General features: G+C 40.2%; 1 protein-coding gene across 5 annotated transcripts in view; it reads left to right on the forward strand.

Annotated features, from left to right (window-relative positions):
* Window positions 1–1,382: 1,382 nt before the first annotated feature.
* The window catches only part of CAMK4 (calcium/calmodulin dependent protein kinase IV), a 245,869-nt gene continuing 227,553 nt past the window's right edge, over window positions 1,383–19,698 (forward strand). For 2 of the 5 annotated variants that reach the window (XM_082723730.1, XM_082723732.1), the window contains exons 1-2: window positions 1,883–1,959; window positions 2,332–2,570. In XM_082723730.1, coding sequence (XP_082579856.1) covers window positions 2,410–2,570 — 161 coding nt within the window. In that variant the 5' untranslated portion in view covers window positions 1,883–1,959; window positions 2,332–2,409. Of the gene's footprint in view, window positions 1,511–1,882; window positions 1,960–2,305; window positions 2,571–19,698 lie in introns of those variants that run through there. The other 3 variants (XM_082723728.1, XM_082723729.1, XM_082723731.1) reach the window with 2 other exon arrangements.

Consider the following 19,698-nt stretch of genomic DNA (forward strand, 5'->3'; position numbering starts at 1 on the left):
AGCATAGGTATCAAATGACCAAACCAGTGTTGAATTTAAATATCAATTCTGCAATCTCCTCTATACCATGAAGTGGTGTTTCTCTAGCTATCATTCCCTAAAATAGGAAAAGTAAAAAGACTTATCATCTCTTTCAATGTAATATGCTTGCTTTGGACTTATGTTGTAAAAGAATTGCTCACAAAAGACAAGTATAAACATGCAGTGCTGCCACTTCAGAACTTGCCTCAAAGAAGTGTGAATAAAAATGGCCTAGCAATTACTCCATGCCCTTCCTCCACCAGTCTGTGTAAGCCAAGGGAAACTTAACTTCCTGAGAACTAGAATTTACTTTAGAGTTTTATTAGTTTGCCTTGAGTATGCACTTGATTTTTTTTTTTAAAGATTTTATTTATTTATTTGTCAGAGAGAGAGCGAGTGAGAGCGAGCATAGGCAGACAGAGTGGAAGGCAGAGTCAGAGGGAGAAGCAGGCTCCCTGCGGAGCAAGGAGCCCGATGTGGGACTCGATCCTAGGACGCTGGGATCATGACATGAGCCGAAGGCAGCTGCTTAACCAACTGAGCCACCCAGGCATCCCTGCACTTGATTTTTTAACATGAAGATTATTGAATTCATTCTCTGAATATGTTGTGTAAGCATTTTCAGTCTTTTACTAAATAACTCAGTATTTCACTGAATTTGTATGAATCTACATATACTTGATATTTTGGGGGCCATGTGTAAATTGAATATATGCTCATCTTCATAAAATTATCTGTGAGGGATAGTTTTTGTACTTATTTTTTCAATTTTAGTCAACTAAGGATCATATTCTTAGCAATAAGGCTAATTGTGAGGTTTTTAGTGCTTTTGGGGGGGTAGTTCAACATAGCATGAAAGCTCTGAAGAGTCAGAAATAAATCAATAAATTAAAGGATAATATTGGACTTTGTTTATTGATGTTATCAGGAACGGTGGCATGTGATAGGGTTTATTGCATGTTGGAGGAAAATAAAACAAAAAAATTTCTGAAAGTGACACCTGTGAAATAAGGTTAAAGAAAGGGCCTAGAGTTATTTAGCCAGAAATGAGGTTGATGTAATAACTACTTTTATATATATTTATTACAGAATATGACTGAGCAATTGCCATTGCTGAAATCCAGAAAGAAAAAAGTTCAATGGTAGAAATATAAATGATATACATTTAACCAGTACCTAGAAGAATAGCTTGAAGGTTGCCAGACAGACATTGGAATGCTTGTGATGGGACACATCTCCGTGGAAGAGTGAATAGCTTTAAATGTAGCAATCTTCTCTGCCAGGAATGGTGACAGGTCCCGCATTAAGGCTTCCACAGGGCCCTTCCAGACCTGTAATTCTCTGGGTCATTTCTGTTCCAGCCTTCAGAGGTTGAGAGTGAACCAGACACAGCAAACACCTGCCCTTTCAGGAGCTCCAACCGTGCTAAAGGAGGCAGTGCCAGCGGCAGCACAACAGCTTCTCTTCCAACTGAAGTCTTCACTCAAAGGTGAGTCAGGTCAGTGAGGACCCCGTGCTTCCTTCTCCTGCAGCTATCAACTGGGGCCGGGCACAGGAGCTCTGGGAGATCGACGACCACAGGGCACCCTCCCCAGCTGCTAATATAAGCTTTGACAGAGGGATGAACAGGGAATGGCTGATTAGCTGGTGATAGGTGGGAGGGACTCGCCACCTAGACGCGCTCCGGGGAAGGATGAGTAGCGCCAACAACAGCCAGGTCCTTTTCTCACCCTCTGCTTGGTGGTCCAGACCCATGTGCTCCCAGAGCGCGCTGGGCGCCCGCCACTCCTGGAACGAGCGTCCCACTGCGCGCGGTGCCTTCCAGGCTCCCGGCTCCCGCGGGAGGGCGCGTGGGATGATGCTCTGGTCCTCGTGCTTTCCCCAAGCTCCTGCATCCGGAGCCGCCCAAACCGGCTCCGCAGCAGCCTCAGCCTGGGGGTGAGAAAGGAAAAAAGGGAGGGGGCTGGAAAGGTTCCGCGGAGGGAGGAGGAGAGGTGGGGAGGGAGAAGGAGAGGTGGGGAGGGAGAGAGCGAAGGGGGAGGGAATCTCTCTCCTTTGCTGTGCCTCCGCCTCTCCTCTCCGGCTGGCAGCGACTGGGTTCTCTCTCCACACCCTCTCCCAGTACCTCGCCCCCTTCTCCACCCACCCACCTTCCCTCCCTCCTTTCTGACTGTGCTGGAAGGGAGCTGCAGCTTGCGCGCAGCTCAGGGCGCCGGGGGAGGCACGGGGGGTGGAGGGGGGGAAGCAGCGGCGGCGCCGGTGGGTGTGTGCGTGTGTGAAGGACGCCACCTCTCGCTCCTGCGTTTGCAGGCGGCTGCAGGCGGCGGGGCTTCTCGCTCCGGCAGCGGCGGCGACAGCGGTGGCGGCTTCCGGAGTCCCGCCGCGAAGATGCTCAAAGTCACGGTGCCCTCGTGCTCTGCCTCGTCCTGCTCTTCGGTCACTGCCAGTGTGGCTCCAGGGGCCGGGAGCCTCATCCCGGATTACTGGATCGAAGGTTCCAACAGGGATGCTTTGAGCGATTTCTTCGAGGTGGAGTCGGAGCTGGGACGGTAAGGCAGTGGTGGTGGGGTGGGGGTGGGGGGGGCGCCCTGGACGTGGTGGAGCGGCTTGTACTGCGCACGGGCTCGAGCTTCGGGGGAAGCCCGCGGCGCGCACAGGGAAGTCCCTTTCACAGGGACTGCTCTTGGGGGTATGCGCGAGCCAGCCTCCCTGTCCTTTGATTTCTCCCCCTGTAGTATCTAGGAGAGAGCTAAGTGCTTTCAAGTTGGGAGTCAGGTGTCTCTCAGAGCACCCAGGCCGGTGCAGCTGCGAGCAGCAGCTCGACTCTCCCACCCTCGCTCCCTCCTTCTTGCCGGCTGCCACTTCCCTTGGGTGACAGCTCCCACCACACGTGGGCTCTGCTTTCCCGATTGGTGTCTTTGCTCAAGACTATAGCTTGCTAGAGGGTCTTGTTTGTCTAGTTATTTTTGGGGGGTAGGGGCAGAGGGTGCCTCTCCAAACCACGACAGAATTATTAAATTAGATTCTTCCCCTTTCCTCTCATCAAACTCTCCAAAGCAAGTGGCACTAGAAATTAAACTTAAATACTAGCTTCCCTGTAGAGTCTGCTCAGGAGTGAAGGGGAGAATGAATCATTTAAGAGAGTTGAAGGCAGAATAATGAACTAGTGTGGCTTTAAAGAAAAAGCAGCACATGGGGTTTAGGCAGTGGTAATTAGAAAAATTCTGCTCTTCTTTCATGCTGGAGTGATTTATTTAAATTATGTATGCAAAAAGCTATCTCTCTGGGGTTGCAGAAATGTCCCTCATCCCTCCTCTGAAGATCCAAACAGGTAGAGAGTGGTTTGCCATGTGGATGATGCCATATGTTCTCATATTTTTAAACATAGAAAATTGTTTTTTCTTTCCCTTGCTTTTCCCTTCTTTCCTTTCTGTTATCAGTAGGTAAGGAGAATTCCTTTCAACATACATTTTAGATCCAGGCCGTTTACAGTAGGGAATCTGAAAATGTAATTTCAAGTGTGGACAAGTTGAAGCTTCTGTATTTAATACTTTGTAATTTCATTTTCTATTTTCTTTTTGTTGGAAACAGTTTAGCTAAGAGGCATTTTTTTTTTTTTAATGCCACTGGAGACCACAGTACAGGATTATGGATGTTGATACTTGATGGGAAGGTGTAAGGGTCACTTCACAAACCACCACCCCACCCCACCCCCATTTGCCACTACTATTAATGGCTCATTGATACAGAAGATATGGAAGAAACCCAAAACTTCTGAATGAAAATATAGTCATTTGTCATTGTTTTAAAATTTTCCAGGGGTGGCTGGGTGGTTTAGTTAGTTAAGCATCCAACCCTTTTTTTTTTTTATTTACTTATTTTTAATTTATTTTTTATTTTCAGCACAACAGTATTCATTATTTTTGCACCACACCCAGTGCTCCATGCAATCCGTGCCCTCTATAATACCCACCACCTGGTACCCCGACCTCCCACCCCCCACCCCCCACCCCGTCAAAACCCTCAGATTGTTTTTCAGAGTCCATAGTCTCTCATGGTTCACAGCATCCAACTCTTAATTTCGTCTAAGGTCATGATCTCAGGGTCCTGGATTCCATGCCCTGCAATGGGCTTTGGGCTTACCAGGGAGTCTGCTTGAGATTCTCCCTCTCTCTCCTGCCCCGCCACCCACTTGCTCATGCCCCCTACCAAATAAATAAATAAATCTTTAAAAAAATGTTCCAGAATACTTGGGCATTGAATAGTGTGTACATAAATATCCTACTTTGATCAAAATCTTCAGTGTTCATCTGAAGATGTGCAATTGTATGTAGGATGGAAATAAATGAAGTGACTCCTTTTGTCAGGTTTGAACCTTACTATAATTGTATGGTGAGCTGCAGTGGAACAGTATAAATTTCTGATTGAAGCAATAATCTACTTACAATTGTTTACTTGGTGTTTTAGAAACTGCCGCCTCTATTAGAGGAAGTGTCTGCTGGTGCTAAAGGGACTGTCCCACCACCAAATCTAACTGCTCCCTGAGTAACGTTTGCCCCAGATGCCTAATTGACTGGGACTTCTCATTAGCTACATATTATCTTTATGAATAAGCTTTGCTTATTTAAGACATTGCTTTAATTTGAGGAATGGAAAAGTGGTTAGAAAAACATTGTGAGTGGTACACATCTATGGGATGTCAACTTTGTTGGGAAAACCTAAGGAATTAGAAGTTTATTTAAAAAAAAAACTTTATGCTATATTTTGCAGTAAATTTTGGAAGACAAATATAAATCAGTTACATATTGCTAAGATTCTTATTTTGCTATCTAGCTGTCTGATTACCTTGCAAATTACAGAATTAAAATATTTTGAGAAAACTAAAAATTCTCTTTTTTGCTGCTTTTTAGTGTATTAGGTAAGTTCTCTGTAGATGGCAGTATTGGTGAGGTGCATGTTTACTCCATTTGGCTGAGACTGAAAAATGTCATTTCATGATCAGTTATTTTTTTCAACAAAATAAATCTAAAACATAAAGCAACTAAGGTTACAGATATAATTACTAAGAATCTACCTAGCCAGAGAATACAGCAGAATTATAACTATTGACTGACAGAAGGCTTCTTTCCTTCACCAGGGATAAAGTTGAGACTCGATTGGTTTCAAGTCTTTACTCTCTTAACTCTCAGTCTTGGGCCAAATCTGCCTGTCAGTGGTGACTCTAAGGCCAAAACATGTAACTCATTAGTTACACAGTTGTCATTAAGATGCTAAGGGAACGAAGAGCTTGGTGTGAAATGTCACTATATTTAGATCCAGGATATAGACAGTTCCCACCAGATTAAGTTAATTTGTGAGTAGTCATTCCTCTGTTAAAATTATCTGTTGTAAGCTATTGACTCATGAATTAAAGAAGATTGGACATGTGACTACTTTTTAAAAAGATTTTATTTATTTATTTGTCAGAGAGAGAGCAAGTGAGAGAGGGAACACAAGGGAGGGGTAGTAGGAGAGAAGAAGCAGGCTTCCCACTGAGCAGGGAGCCTGATGTGACAAGGGGCTCAATCCCAGGGTCCTGGGATCCTGAACTGAGCCAAAGGCAGATGCTTAACAAAGACTGTGCCACCAAGGTGCCCCTGGACATGTGACTAATAGGGCAACACACCCTGAGGATATGTTTGGAAATTTTAGGGAGCACAGTGAAAGCCAGCTGAAACCCCTATATAGTGCCGGCAGCAATGTTTTACAGCTAGCCCAAGGCCATGTGATAGCTCTTATTTGTTTCTATTCTATTATTTATGTGTGTATATATATATGTATATATATGTATATATATACACACACATATGTGTGTATATATGTGTATACATGTGTATATACACATACACACACATATATATTTGTGTGTATATATATATGCATCAGGATGGGGGTGAGGGGTGGGATAAGGAAGATTATTTAAAGAGTATCAGGCAAGCTAATTTAATTTTTCTAAGATCACATTTGAAAATAGTGCTTTCTTCATAGAGCTTGTCAAAAAGTTTACAAAAATTGTGATGCCCTAACAAATTCATGGCCAATTCATATGGCCATGATCTTATTCAAAGCTCCCTATCCTAGAGAGTAGTTGGTCCTTTGCCCAGTAATTTGAGAAGCTGGCATTTTAAAAGTCTTTTCTAAGGGAAAGAAGAACCTGCATCTGGTTCAGATTCTGTTTAGTGGTTTGGCACAGGGATGGACAGGATTTGGCCTGGGCTGCCCTGTGGTGGGGATTGTGCATCGAAACCCAAACCCTGTTTTCAGTTATTTCCCACCTCTTGTTTCTCTCTGTAGTATGAGACTGAAAGAATGTAGGCAAAACTTGATATATTCCCACATACAAAAGTTAAAGGAAACCAAAGGAAAGATAATTAGTACAAAAGAAGAAAAGTGTGTTGAACTATCTTGCAATAAATTTTTAGATAAATTTCCATTCTTCTTAACTATAGTTTCTTGAAGTTAGTGAATTTCAGTCACCATCCCCCCAACCTGTTCCACAATTTAAAAGAGTATATTTATATGGCAAAAGAATTAAAGCAGGGTTTCATAGGATCCCTTGCTATAGGTATTATTGCTTAGGAACCAAATAGATTTAGATGGTAAGACATAGGTGTGTATAAAATAGAAACAGTGTGTGTATTTAGAATGGAAGCAAGTTTTGTAAAGCAATGTTTATTCTTATTACCAACAATGTACTCTAATATTTCCTAGTCTATGCTGTTTGATTTTATTCTATTTCATCTTAGTATTGGCTGAATCCACATGATTTCATATTTCACTAATGTATTATGACCCAGTATGAAAATGTTGTTTTAGGCCGTAAATCTGTGTATGCCAGATTAAAATATGAGGCAGATCCATTTTGAAAAATGCCCTGCAGACCAACTGCTAACTGAGTATGCACAACTCTCTAGAGAAAAGTTCTCCTGTCTTTACCTCTAAGTCGTCACTGGGTTTCCCCTTCCAAAGATTTTGGAAAAACTCTAGTGTCTCTCCAAGATCTGCTGGGTGCACTGTACTCTGAAATAGCTGAGGGGGCAGGAGGCTGGGCCAGCAGCACCTTCACTGTATAGGGGAGGAAGTCAGAGGCCTGAACACTTGTGTATTCCACTTGGTAACACTTAATTCTGGCCCTGGGTAATGGGCAGCAGATACTTCCTGTAAGGAAACATGAAAAGTGTGTATTTTCTAACAGCAGAGCTCCAACCAGTGCTCCTGGGTGATGAGAAATCCTGTCCTCCATTTCTTCTTCCCTGTCTTTGTTGTAGCCTCTTCCTGAGCCGTTTTCAGTCAGTACTTCTCCCCCAGTACTTTCCGCCACACTGTCCTTTAGGAACCCCCAGGCTATCCATAATATACTGCTGGTTATGGATCTTCTGCCACCCACACTGCACTTAAAATCTTAAGCTCTTTTGGGGATCTAACTAGGTATTAAAAATATAACTGTTTGGGCCCCTGTTGTTCTCTCAGGCAGTTGGCTCAGGAACATGGTGGGATTACAAGTGGGAGAATAGACACCAGGGTGCCCATGCTTGAACACTGACTGCAAGCTCCCATGAGGCAGTCTCTGGATTTGACTGGTTCACTATTGTGTGCTCAGTGCCTAGCACAGAGCTCAGTACTGGGCAGCTGCTCAACAAATGATTTTAAAGAGGGTGAGTGAATGGTAATGAAATAGGCTGGCACAGTTGGCATGATCCCAGGAAAAGAGAAATCTGGTGACTTGTTTATCTTCTCCCTAAAATTTGTGTGACCGTAATCTCCTGTGCTGGTTTTCTTTCTTCACAGTGGGAGTCCTGATAACTATCACCTCTGTAGCTTGTCGGTGTTGAAAATAATGCTGTTTTTCTGTTGGCAGAGAGCTTTTTGGCTCTGAAGTGAAAAGGATTCAGTTTCACCTTCACTATCATTTTGCCACAGGCATCTCAGAATTAGGCATTAAATCACCTTAAATGTAAAGGCATGAAACACCTCCAGACTATACCAACCATTGATGTTAATGCATAGTAAATGTTAAATTTGGAAACCTACTCATTGTCAAGAGCCTTAAAATTAAGTGTTGACTATGATAAGATCATTACTTTAGAATACATGATTTTTCCATGTTTAAATACTGTTACAAGGGTAAAAATAACTCCCAATTTGAAAGAAAAAAAAAGACACAAGTGCTATTTTCTTCTAAACTGTTCTAGAGAACTTTACTTGAGTAAAAAAGAGAGACAGAAAGAGAAACAAAACACTAACCACAAAATAGCTTCAAAGAACTTTCTTGTAAATACTTTACCTTCAGAATATATGTACAGATTAGTGTTTGCAGTAATGCATTTAAGAATAAAGACCTGAGTGGTATCTGTTTCAGCTACTGGTTGTTATTTTTTTATGTTAATGTTTTCTGTTTGTTTGTTTGTTTGTTTTGGCTAGCTTTAAAAGTAGTTCTCTTAGACTCTCTTTTGGGAAAGTGAACACACCTCACATACCTAGTAAAAATTGTATTTTTAAAATTTCAAGGTCAGGTTTATTCTGCAAAGTATATCGAGTCAATGAGCCATATAAATCAGGCCAAAGAGTAACTTTATGTGAAATCATGAAATCAATAGTAGCTGGAATCAAGGTTTTTTTTGTTTTGTTTTGTTTTAAGATTTTATTTATTTGACAGAGAGGGAGACAGGAAACAAGCAGAGGGAGTGGGAGAGGGAGAAGCAGGCCTCCCACAGAGCAGGGAGCCCCATATGGGGCTCAATCCCAGGACCCTGGGATCATGACCTCAGCCAAAGGCAGAGACTTAACCAATTGAGCCACCCAGGTGCTCTGGAATCAAAGTTTTACTCAAATTATATTAGTTTTCTTTTCCCCCTCTTTGATAATGGATCATCTGAAAATCTCATAACTCCCGTAACTTAATTAGGAAGTTAGATCTAAATATTGATAGTATACTGTAAGCACATAAAGAATATGGACTCTTCAACACAGTCCATTTTAAAACTTTTATTGCTAATTGGGGATGGTGGATATATGGGTGATATAAAATAGCGAAAGACTTGAGTGGAAGATTTTCATCCATAATCATAATCAGTGGCAAAGAGCAAATAAGGAAAGGAGCAATGCTGGACAGAGGGTGATTTATAACAATGGACAAAGGATCTCACAAGTAGAGCTTTCTCTTTTCTCTTAGAGCAGGGTTTCTTAACCTTGGCACCACAAACTTTTGGGGCTAGATAATTCTGTGGGAGCAACCCTGTGTTTAATAGTGTCCCTAGCCTCTACCCACTAGATGAAAGAAGCAGCCCTCCCCCACGGCCTCCAAGTTATGACAACCAAAAATGTCTCTAGACATTGTCACATGTTACCCCCTTGCCCTTTCTGTTAAGAACCACTGTTTCAGAAGCTTGAAGCTAGTCTTTTACGTGATTTTCTTTTAGTTATGTAGAAGGTTAACAAGAAGGAGGTTGATGGATTGAAATCATTTGACTTTATTAAGAATCTGCTATAACCAATTGTTTCTCCCCATTTCTCTGTAATGCCATTAAGATTTTTGTCATATGTGCATACCAGGTGTGTTAGAATTTGCTTAATATTTTTGTTAAAATTACCCTATTTTGTTAACCTAAGTTTACTTATTCAGAATACTTATTTTCATTAAATTGAAATTAAATTTCATTATTGTTTTCCTGTCATAAATAGAAGAAAATTATAAAAATAAGTTGCAGTATAAACAAAGCGTTTTTATTAAACTGAAGCTACAGATGTTTTCCTACAGAAGGCTCCCAGCCCAAAGATTATTCTTTCTTTGTTAAAAAGGGAGATTGATTATCAAAGACTAGCAGGGTTAAAACCATAGTAGCACAAAGTGAGAATTTCTTTGTGATGGAATCAGAAGAAATGAAAAGTAATTGAAAAGAGAATAATGGTCTCATTTTTTGATTCTTTGTTATTTATTTCAATGTCTTTGTGCCACCTGAAGTCCTTTCTGTTACAGGTCCGACCTTTTGTATAACTATGAACTAGGCAATGTATGTTGGTAGTGTGTGTGGCAGGGCAAGGGGACTGGAATATGATTGAATCTGATGAAGAGAACACTATATATTGACTTCCAGATATGTAGTTCACTGTATAATTTACAACAATAAATTTAATATGAGATAAATAATAAGTAAAACTAATATGAGGTAGAGATCAGGCAATCATCATAGTCTAAAAATGGAGTGGTAATTCTGATTGGAAGGATTGAGATGTCTTCGTGGAAGGGGTGGACCTTGAAATTCAGCAGAATTTTAACAGGAAGAGCTTTGGTGAAGGACATACTAGGTGGAAATTACATTCTAAGAAAAGGCAAAAGCTGGCAGAAAAAGACAGGATACACATTTTATTTTGCAAACTTCATAAAACATGAACATTGTCATGGCAGTTAAGGTTGGGAGGGTAGGTTGATGTTAGGCCAAAGAGAGCCTATAAAAACAAAATGACTGTCTATCACTTGAAAACCAAAATTGTAGATAAAGAGAAAGTAACTGTTATGAGAACAAAGGGTGGCTATAGAAGCAACTGCATCTTGAGTTGATGTTATGGGACTCAGAACTTGCCCTTAACCCTTAAACCCGGGGTGGAGGGGCTTAAGGGGGTGGGGAGGTGGTGGGGTGGGGTGGGAAGAGAGAACTTACCCTGTGTGTTAAAAAGGAAGGAAAGGAGGGAGGGAGAGAAAGGGAAAGAAAGGGAAGAAAAACACCTCCCACAGCCTATGATGAGATAAGAAAGGGGAAGTGGGGTTGAAGCGATTGAGATCAGTTACCTAGACCTGGTAAAGAGCCCATAAAGGAATAGACAGTTAATATTTTAGGTTTTGTGGTCCATATGGTCTCTGTGGCAATTCAACTTTGTGATGGCAGAGTAAAAATAGCCATAGACAACAGAGAAACAAATGCACATGGCTTTTTCAATAAAAGTTTTCCAATAAAACTTTATTTTTGACTATAATATTTGAATTTCATATAATTTTCACATCACAAAATACTATTTTTCTTCTGATTTTTAAAAACCATTAAAAAAATGTAAAAGCTATTTTTAGGTTGCAGACTATACAAAAACTAGTGACTGCCATATTAGGCTCTTGGCTTGTGGTTTACCAAATTCTGACCTAGAACAGTCAAGTTAAAAATTTTAATCCTATTCAATTACATGAGAATTTCAAGTTAAAATGATATCAAGACTTCATTTATTCAAGAAACTTCCTCGAATCTCCCTTTTACTTTGAAAATGTCAACCTGATACTAGTTTTTCAGGTGGGCATAAGCTTTATTATTTTTTTGAAGATTTTATTTATTTATTTGAGATAGAGAGCATGAGTGAGAACATGAGAGAGAGCACAAGCAGGAGGAGGGGCAGAGGGAGAAGCATACTTCCTGGGGAGCAGGGTGCCCCTGCATTCCAGGACCCTGGAATCATGACCTGAGTCAAAGGCAGAGACTTAACCGACTGAGCCACTCAGGTGCCCTAGGCATAAGCTTTAAATGCATATGCATCCTTTTTCTACATCTGTTGAAACTGGGATAGATACAGTTTTTCCCTGTGTAGCAAGTTGGCCAGCTCTATTCATCCTTTACGTTTTTGAAAATCAATGCTCACGTTCAGAGATTACTTCTTGAAGGGTAATTTATTTTTTATTTAATAATGAAATAGGTTTCAGATCATTCTTCTATTGTATTTGAAGTGACAGTTATAAAATAATATGCTGTATAAACTATTGATAAAAGATTCACTTCTAGTAAAGTTTAATTTTTCTGTGGACTAATATATTAGCCACATTTTGAATAATTCTTCTATAGGTCATGCATATATCTCAGATGGACTAATTAAGGTCCTTTAAATTGAGACTAATTAAGGTCTTTTAAATTAAAGGTCCTGTTTAAATAATATATATATATATATATATATATTTTAAATTTATTTATTTGACAGACAGAGATCACAAGTAGGCAGAGAGGCAGGCAGAGAGAGAGGAGGAAGCAGACTCCCTGCTGAGTAGAGAGCAGAGTCCCATGGAGAGCTCCATCCCAGGACCCTGGGATCATGACTCGAGGGGAAGACAGAGGCTTAACTCACTGAGCCACCCAGGTGCCCCTAAATAATATTTTGAAAAAATAGAATTCTTCTTCTTCTTTTTTTTTTTTAATAGACTTAAAAACTAAATTAAAGCAGTCACTGACATTTTGACTAAAATGGGATGTCCACATCTAGGGTATGCTAGAAGAAAGTATTAGGGAATCTCATTTTTAAAATTCTTCTAATTTTTGCTTTTAATTTTTGTTTTTGGATGTTTTAAAAAGTACATTTTAGATTGGTTCAGTAGCACATGTTTAGCATCTGCAGGTACATAAATATACATAACTTGGGAACATGTTTGTAAAAATATTTTATTGGATGATTATCAGATTAAAGAATGGTAGTTATGAGTTTTTTTCTGTTTAAATAACATGCTACTTTTTGAAAATGATTTTAAAGCAGATTTTAGATACAAACACCAACAAAAAAGAAATACACCAAGTTGTGTCTTTGTGCAGAAAGAGGAAGTGGGTACATATATGCACTTGTTATGCATTTTAAGACTACTTGATAAAAGGTTTTGATAAGAACTTTCTGTGATTATAACCAAAGAAGTCATTTGGCAGAAAACAGATAAGAATGCCACTTGCCCATCAAGCAGAAGGTTGAATGAATTTTGTTTTTCTTTATTGTTGAATCCTAAGTTTGTATTATTTTCAAGAACCTCAATTTTATTTTTTTTCCGTATTTTTAAAATTTATTTATTTGACAGAGAAAGAGCGCAAACAGGCAGAAGAGCATCAGGCAGAGGGAGAGGGAGAAGCAGGCTCCCCACTGAGCAGAGAGCCTGACATAGGACTCTGTCCCAGGACCCTTGGATCATGACCTGAGCCAAAGGCAGTTGCTTAACCAACTGAGCCACGCAGCTGCTTACCTACTTCATGGTAACTTTGCCAACTGCTGTCTTAGGTAGATGAAGTGTTTAGTGGGCAGTGCTTGCTGACTTGTGGTCATTAGTACTAGGATGCTCAGTTTAACCCTGTCAACAAATGCATAGTCATTACTTAATTACTTCTTTAGTTTTTAAGTCATGCTTCAGGGTCATATGGTTGAAAAATTCACCAAGTGCAAAAATACAGATATAGTCTTAAAAGTTAAAAAAGGCTAGACTTGAACAACCCTCTGATTGGAGTGGTCTTCTAGAAAAGTAATGGATATGACATATGTTCTTAACTGTTTTCTCTACTAGTTTGCAGTAGTAGTCTTTGTTAAAAGGGCACTTCCTTTGATTTATGTTTGATTATAGACAGAACTGACTAATGTTACAAACCAGAACAAAGAAAAGTAGGCGATCACAAGTCTGTTCATAGTGAGCACACATTTATTGCTACCTACAGTGCAGCATTTGAACAGTTTCTCCTTACTTCAAGCCCTTGTGGACTCTTTAATAGGGACTTTTGCTTGCATTTTGGTCTTCATTGCATTTTTTTTTATCTTGGTGTGCCTCACTTGTGCTGGGGCACAGCTAGTTAGTGACTGACTTTTTTAACTTAGTAGGTGATAATCTTTCATTTGGGGCTCCAACAGACATGCAAAATTGTTCTTTAGGTGTGACAACTAGACAGTCCAAGTTTAGTATTTGGCAGGATGTAAGTTTCCTATTACCTATTCATTCAGGTGAATCTTACTTTTTTTTTTTTTTTTTTCAAAGCTCCCTGTTAGGATAACCGCTAAGAAAATAAGACTATATTATTAAATGTGACCAAATTCACAATATGTAATTCAATAAATCAGCCTGGCCTAAAGTGTTCAATCATAATAGGCCTCTGAAAATTTCTTGTGTGAGCAGAAACATTTTTAGTGGCTCCTGTGGGACTCTGGGTCCTTCCTCTCCTTTTTCCTTCAATGTGAGCATGTAAGATAATAATATTCAGTGAGGTAAACTCTTGAGAGGCTCTCCTGAGTGTAACCTAGAACTAGAAGCAAAATAAACCATAACAAACAGAGCTTTTTATATATATGTATGACACGTTAGTGAAATAGAAAGCTGAGGACAGTATCAGGATAATATATGGCAAACTAGTACAGTTCTTCCAAATCTTAAGATACTGAGGAAATGTAATGTCAGGACTGAGAAGACGACCTGGGGAGCCGTTGAGGTTCTGGCCTAGACCAGGAGGGGGCAGCAGAGTGTCAGTCCAGGTTTAAGCAGGCAGGTGATGGAGGGGGTGATCCTCAGGGAACCAGGGCCCAAGGGGAGAGGTGGACAAGGCAGCTACTTCGGTGGCTTCAAGGCTGGGCAACAAGTAGGCGGTTCGGAACAGTCGAGTCGTGAGGGTGAAGGAGAATTGCTGACTAACGGAGGGGCTAAGACAAGAAGTGAGCTAGATGGTGCAGGATGCGGGCAGGAAAACAGGAAGGAGCAAATTGCTACTTGATGGCTCTGTGCCTTTAGGCATAGCACTGAACTTCACTTAGCCTTATTTATAAAATGAAGTGTATCCTCCTCGAGGTTGCTATGAGGATGAAATGAGACCGTGTATGTAAAAACATTAGCTCTGAAGCTGGCACATAAGCTTGATACCATTCCCCAGACAAGACACAAGGTGGGAGGTTAAGGATAATGATTCCTATAAGTATCTATAGGGGAAAAAACCTCAGTCTAGCATACTTGGTCCTTGTTAGCAATCTAACCCCAACTTGCCTGCCAGTCTCATTCCCCACCACTTTTGTAATTACCAGCATGGAGTGTTTGTCTTATGTACATTGCTAATTATTTCAGTAATATAGCAAGATGGTCACATCAGGCCCATTTTTCAGATGAGAGACCTGAGGCTCACAACAAGTAACTTGTTCAAGCTCAGACAGCTTGGGAGGGGATTCAAGTGCAGGTTTGTCAGACTCTGGTGCTTGTTCTCTTTCCGCTATGCCTGTCTTAGCCTTAAGGACCTCTCATGAATCTTTGTATCTCTGTGGTGTTGTGCATGAAACTCTCTTGGCCTGAAATGCCCTTGTCCTTCTAATCCCTCCAGGATGGTCATCCTACCTCCCAGGCAGGAAGTTTTCCGCTGCCTCCCTGCTCTCATATCACTTCATATGTGTATTGTCTTATAGGTAAATGCTTTGTGGTCTTCACCACCAGAGCCTCTGTTCCTTGGGAAGAGAAACCCTGTATGTTACTCATCTTTATCCCCACTACTAAGTCAATTCTTCATCAGCCCCCCATTACCTGCCCCCCATGAGTGCTGCATAAATGTTTCTGGAATAGTGAATGCTTAAATACAGGAAGGCACAAATATTGGAGGAGTTAAGTTAATAGCAGCAGAAAAATGGGCAGGACTTAAATCTCCCTTTCTTCAAGATGTTTTCCCTTCGTAGCCCTCTGCTAAACCAGCACACTGTGAAATTACTTATTCAATGCCCAGGTCCCTCTCTCAGAGTGTAAACTATTATGGGTTAGGCCTCTGTCCCCTCATTCACTGCTGTGTCCCCAGAGCTTAGTGCAATGCTTGGCATGTAGTAAGCACTCTGAACATTGGTAGGGAAAATGAATAAGTTGTACCAGAAGGGTTTCTGCATTTGAAAGACCTTTTGAACCTAAGGGGCTTTAGGTCTTTTGTCAGTTTGCTGTCTTAAAGGACCCCATCTCTAAATGATGGGATAGTGTGACTTCCTATGATTAGATCATTTGCCTCTAAGGTCTCAGATAGCTACAAGCATCTGTACATCTGTGTTTTCTTCCAGTTGAATTCTCTGTATGATTACCTTAGATCTTTTCTGTGTGTTCAGGAGACTGTGTGTTTGGAATGAAATAGGGCTCTAAGCTTCAAAGCCTTTGTAAATGTGTTGGAAGATTTTCCAACAATTTCTGTTTTTATGCTTTTTAAATGCCTCATGTCTTGTTAGGATCAGGTATGTACAATTATATTTACTTATTTTTACCTCCATTAACAGACCATACAGATGCTGACAACAACTTGGTATCTAGGACAGGGTTTAGCAGGAATGAAAGCTTCCTGGCTTTCCCCCCTCCTCTAGTTTTGTTTTTGAAAGGAATCATTCTTTTTAAAAAGTTTAACTTAATGCCTTACTTGTGGCTGTGTCATCAATCAGCGATGTCCTGTAACATAGACATGTAGCAGGGACCCTGCCTGAGCCAGGAAGAGAAGAGCTAAGGAGAGGATTGTGAAGGAGATAAGAATGTAAATATAAGAGTAAATATTTACTCTTATCTCCAATAAATACAATTGGGATTGTTAGTTTAAACTTATCTAATGAGATGTCTAATGCCTTAATCAGAAATATAACTCCTCCATGTAACTTCCAGCTAAGGTCATTAGCTTTATGTTCACAATTTGTATGCACTGCTGAAATAATTATTCTGGAAAATTTGTGTATCTCCATATCTATTTTGACAACAGTGACCAGGAAGTATGGTGAAAGAAAAACTGTGTAGAAGGAAGATGGGCAGAGACAGGGCTGAAGGGCAGAAGGCAGGCCACCCTTCACCCTGGTGTACTTCTTGTTTTCAGTGTCCATTTACACCTCAACCCACAAGTGCCTATCTGGCCCTGCCTGATTTCTCCATCCTCCCGTTGTCCCACCAAAGCCTGCGTCCCTCCATTTTTTCTTGTATCTACCTTTGTTATGAGCTGAATACCTATTCCCCCCCCCCCCCAAAACTCCTAGGTCCAGGCCCTAACTCCCAACATGACAATATTGGAGATAATTAAAGTTAAACAAGGTCCTGAGGGTGGAGCCCTCCTCATGGGATCTGGGCATTGTCTCTGTGCTATGTGAGGAATCAGCAAGAAAGCAGATGTCTGAAATCCACGAGAATTCTCACCAGAACCAGTCATGCTGCCCCCTGATCTTAAACATCTAGCTTCCAGAAATTGTGAGGAAATACATTTCTGTTGTTGAAGCCACCTACTCTCTGCTGTTTTATTCTGGCAGCTCAAGCTAAGACACCATGCCCTTCTTCCCCAGTTTGGTATCTATCTGACTTGAGTCATAACCTCAGAGTCTGCTTCTATGTCTCAGAAACTAACCTGAGTTCATCTATACTAATGTGGCACACAGCGTTTGAGGAAAATGATGCACCTTTCCTTTCCCAAATGTCCACCATGGTTTTACCTCCAGGCATTGGAGGATATACTCCAAAAACTGACTTCACAGAGACTATAGCCTCCATATTTGGTTTATCTTATCCAGGATGACTTGAGCTGACTTTGAGTGGCTCTCATTATATATATAAGAGGGCTTTCTAGCACACTAGTCCCTGCTAGATCCTGGTCTGGGACCCTTGCTCTGTGGTGACTCTCTTTCTCCCTCTCCTCTGCCATCTAGGCACTAGTATCTTGGTATTCCCTATGTATCCAAACCTGTTGGCTTTCCAGGGGCTGGTGCCTGCCAGCTCCCAGCACATTATTTCCTCAGCAGCTGGCACAGGATTTTTTTGTTGCCAGCTGGAAGCTCAGCTATTAAAAAATAAAACTTGGCCCATCTTGAGTATCATATGTTTCCATCAGGACTTGGATCAGCATTCTGGCACAACACACACAGTCACTTGGGCACCTTTCTCAGGACTGAGAACCCAGTCTTCTTCTGGGTCTGAGACTACACTTTCACCTGCTACTCCAAATACAGTTTCCTTGAGAAAACCTGTGATGCTTATGATTTGTTGAGGGCCAGTTTACCACCGTTTCACTTGGTCTTATTGAATTTATTAACTTCTGCAGTGTTTCTTTAGCACTAGGTTCTTTTGCCTGCTCTGATAGTTGGTGTCAGTTTCATATTGTAAATTGTAATCTCTCTGAATAAGGTTTGTGTTTCTTAGGCTAATGAGCAGCTAAGACACAACACTGAAACAGTGGATGTATCTTGCATGGATTTGCATGAGCATGAGGTAGTCCAAGAAAAGAGATCTCAGTATTTGTAAATATTTGACTATTTTTCTTTGTATTTCACATACCGAAAAGAACATTTGGTATAACTGTAGGTTTTTTATATCTGCAAACAAAAGAATAATTGGGATAGTTTAAAATAGTTACTGTAGGTGGGTCTTTCTATATAATTCTTACAGTTCTTTGCTTATAAGAAGGATGTTAAATTTAGAAAATATTAATCATATTGTAGCTTTGAGATCTTATTTGCACTATAACTCTTCATCATGGATTCATTAATTTTTTATACAGAATAATGCACTCTTCACTGGAAAGTTAAATAAGCAGACCTGGAATTACTGCAACTTAACTATGATTCAGATATAAAGATTAGAGTCCTGGAAATCACTTAATGGTATTAAAAAATGTATACAGTAAGGAGTATTTTAAAGCAGTCTGTAGTCTGTGTATACTGATAAAGAAAAACATGTCACGCTGAAGAGACTTCTTATATTTAAATGATGTCACTATCAGTTCCACCTAAAAATTTATCTCCCTAATGTGGTACCTAAGTGGTAAAATAAAGATTGTCTTCTGGTTTCATCATGGATTTCTTTAGTAGCTGCTATGAATTGTCAGGTACCTATCAGCTGTCTGTTGTTAATGAATGTTTTAAATTGTAATGAGCTTCACTTTCTTCATCCATAGAATGAAAATACCAGTGCCTTTCTCACAGGATTATTGCAAAGATTAAAGAAAGGTAAATTATATGGCTGTATTAAACACAAAGATGTGTACATAGTGTGATGATATATATTTTTAATTTGAATAATAATTTTTTTTAACTCAACTCTAGACTTCATTTAGGTTTCACCATCTTTTCCACTGATGTCCTCTTTCCCTTCCAGGATCTTATCCAGACAGCCACATTGGTTTTAGCGGTCATATTTTCCCCGCCTTCTCCGATAGGTGATAGCTTCTCAATCTTTCTTTGCTTTTTATGACAATGGCAGTCTTGGGGAGTGCTGGCAGGTATCCTGCAGAATGCTTCCCAATCTGGATTTGCATCTTGTTTTCCCACACGATTAACTTGGGGTTATACATTTTTGGAAAGAATACCATAGATGTGAAGTGCCTTTCTTGTCACACTGTATCGGGGTACATGATGTCATGGAAGACAGTAACCTTCCTTACTTGGTCCGCATTGTGTTTGCCAGATTTTTCCACTATACAGTTACTGTTTATTCCTTTCCCTTTTCTATCTAGTCTTTGGAACTAGGTCACTAAGTCTAACCCACTCTTGGAAGGGAATGTGATGAAGCTCCGCCTCCTGGTGGGAATAGTATCTACATGTGTTTTTTATAGTTCTTCTGTAAGGAAGACTTGTAGGTTATTGTTTATCACCAATAAATTCATATATATATATGTGAATTTATATATGTAAATATATATTATAAATTTATATGTAAATATATATGTATATATGAATTTATATATATATATAAATATGTGTGTGTGTGTATAATTGAACCAAGTCTTTTCCCAAAATTCTTGTAAAAATATAATGCCACTATAGATCATGCAACTGGGAATGTATTAGACTGTGAAATTTTGAGTCTGGTAGAAGAAGCTGTCCCTGGACTTTTGTGCTTAGACAATGAAGCATATTGGAGGTGAGGACAGGAGAGATGAGGAGAGGTACAAAAATAATGGTTCC

The sequence above is a fragment of the Mustela nivalis genome, assembly GCF_964662115.1.
Source record: "Mustela nivalis genome assembly, chromosome: 3".
Lineage (NCBI taxonomy): Eukaryota > Metazoa > Chordata > Mammalia > Carnivora > Mustelidae > Mustela > Mustela nivalis.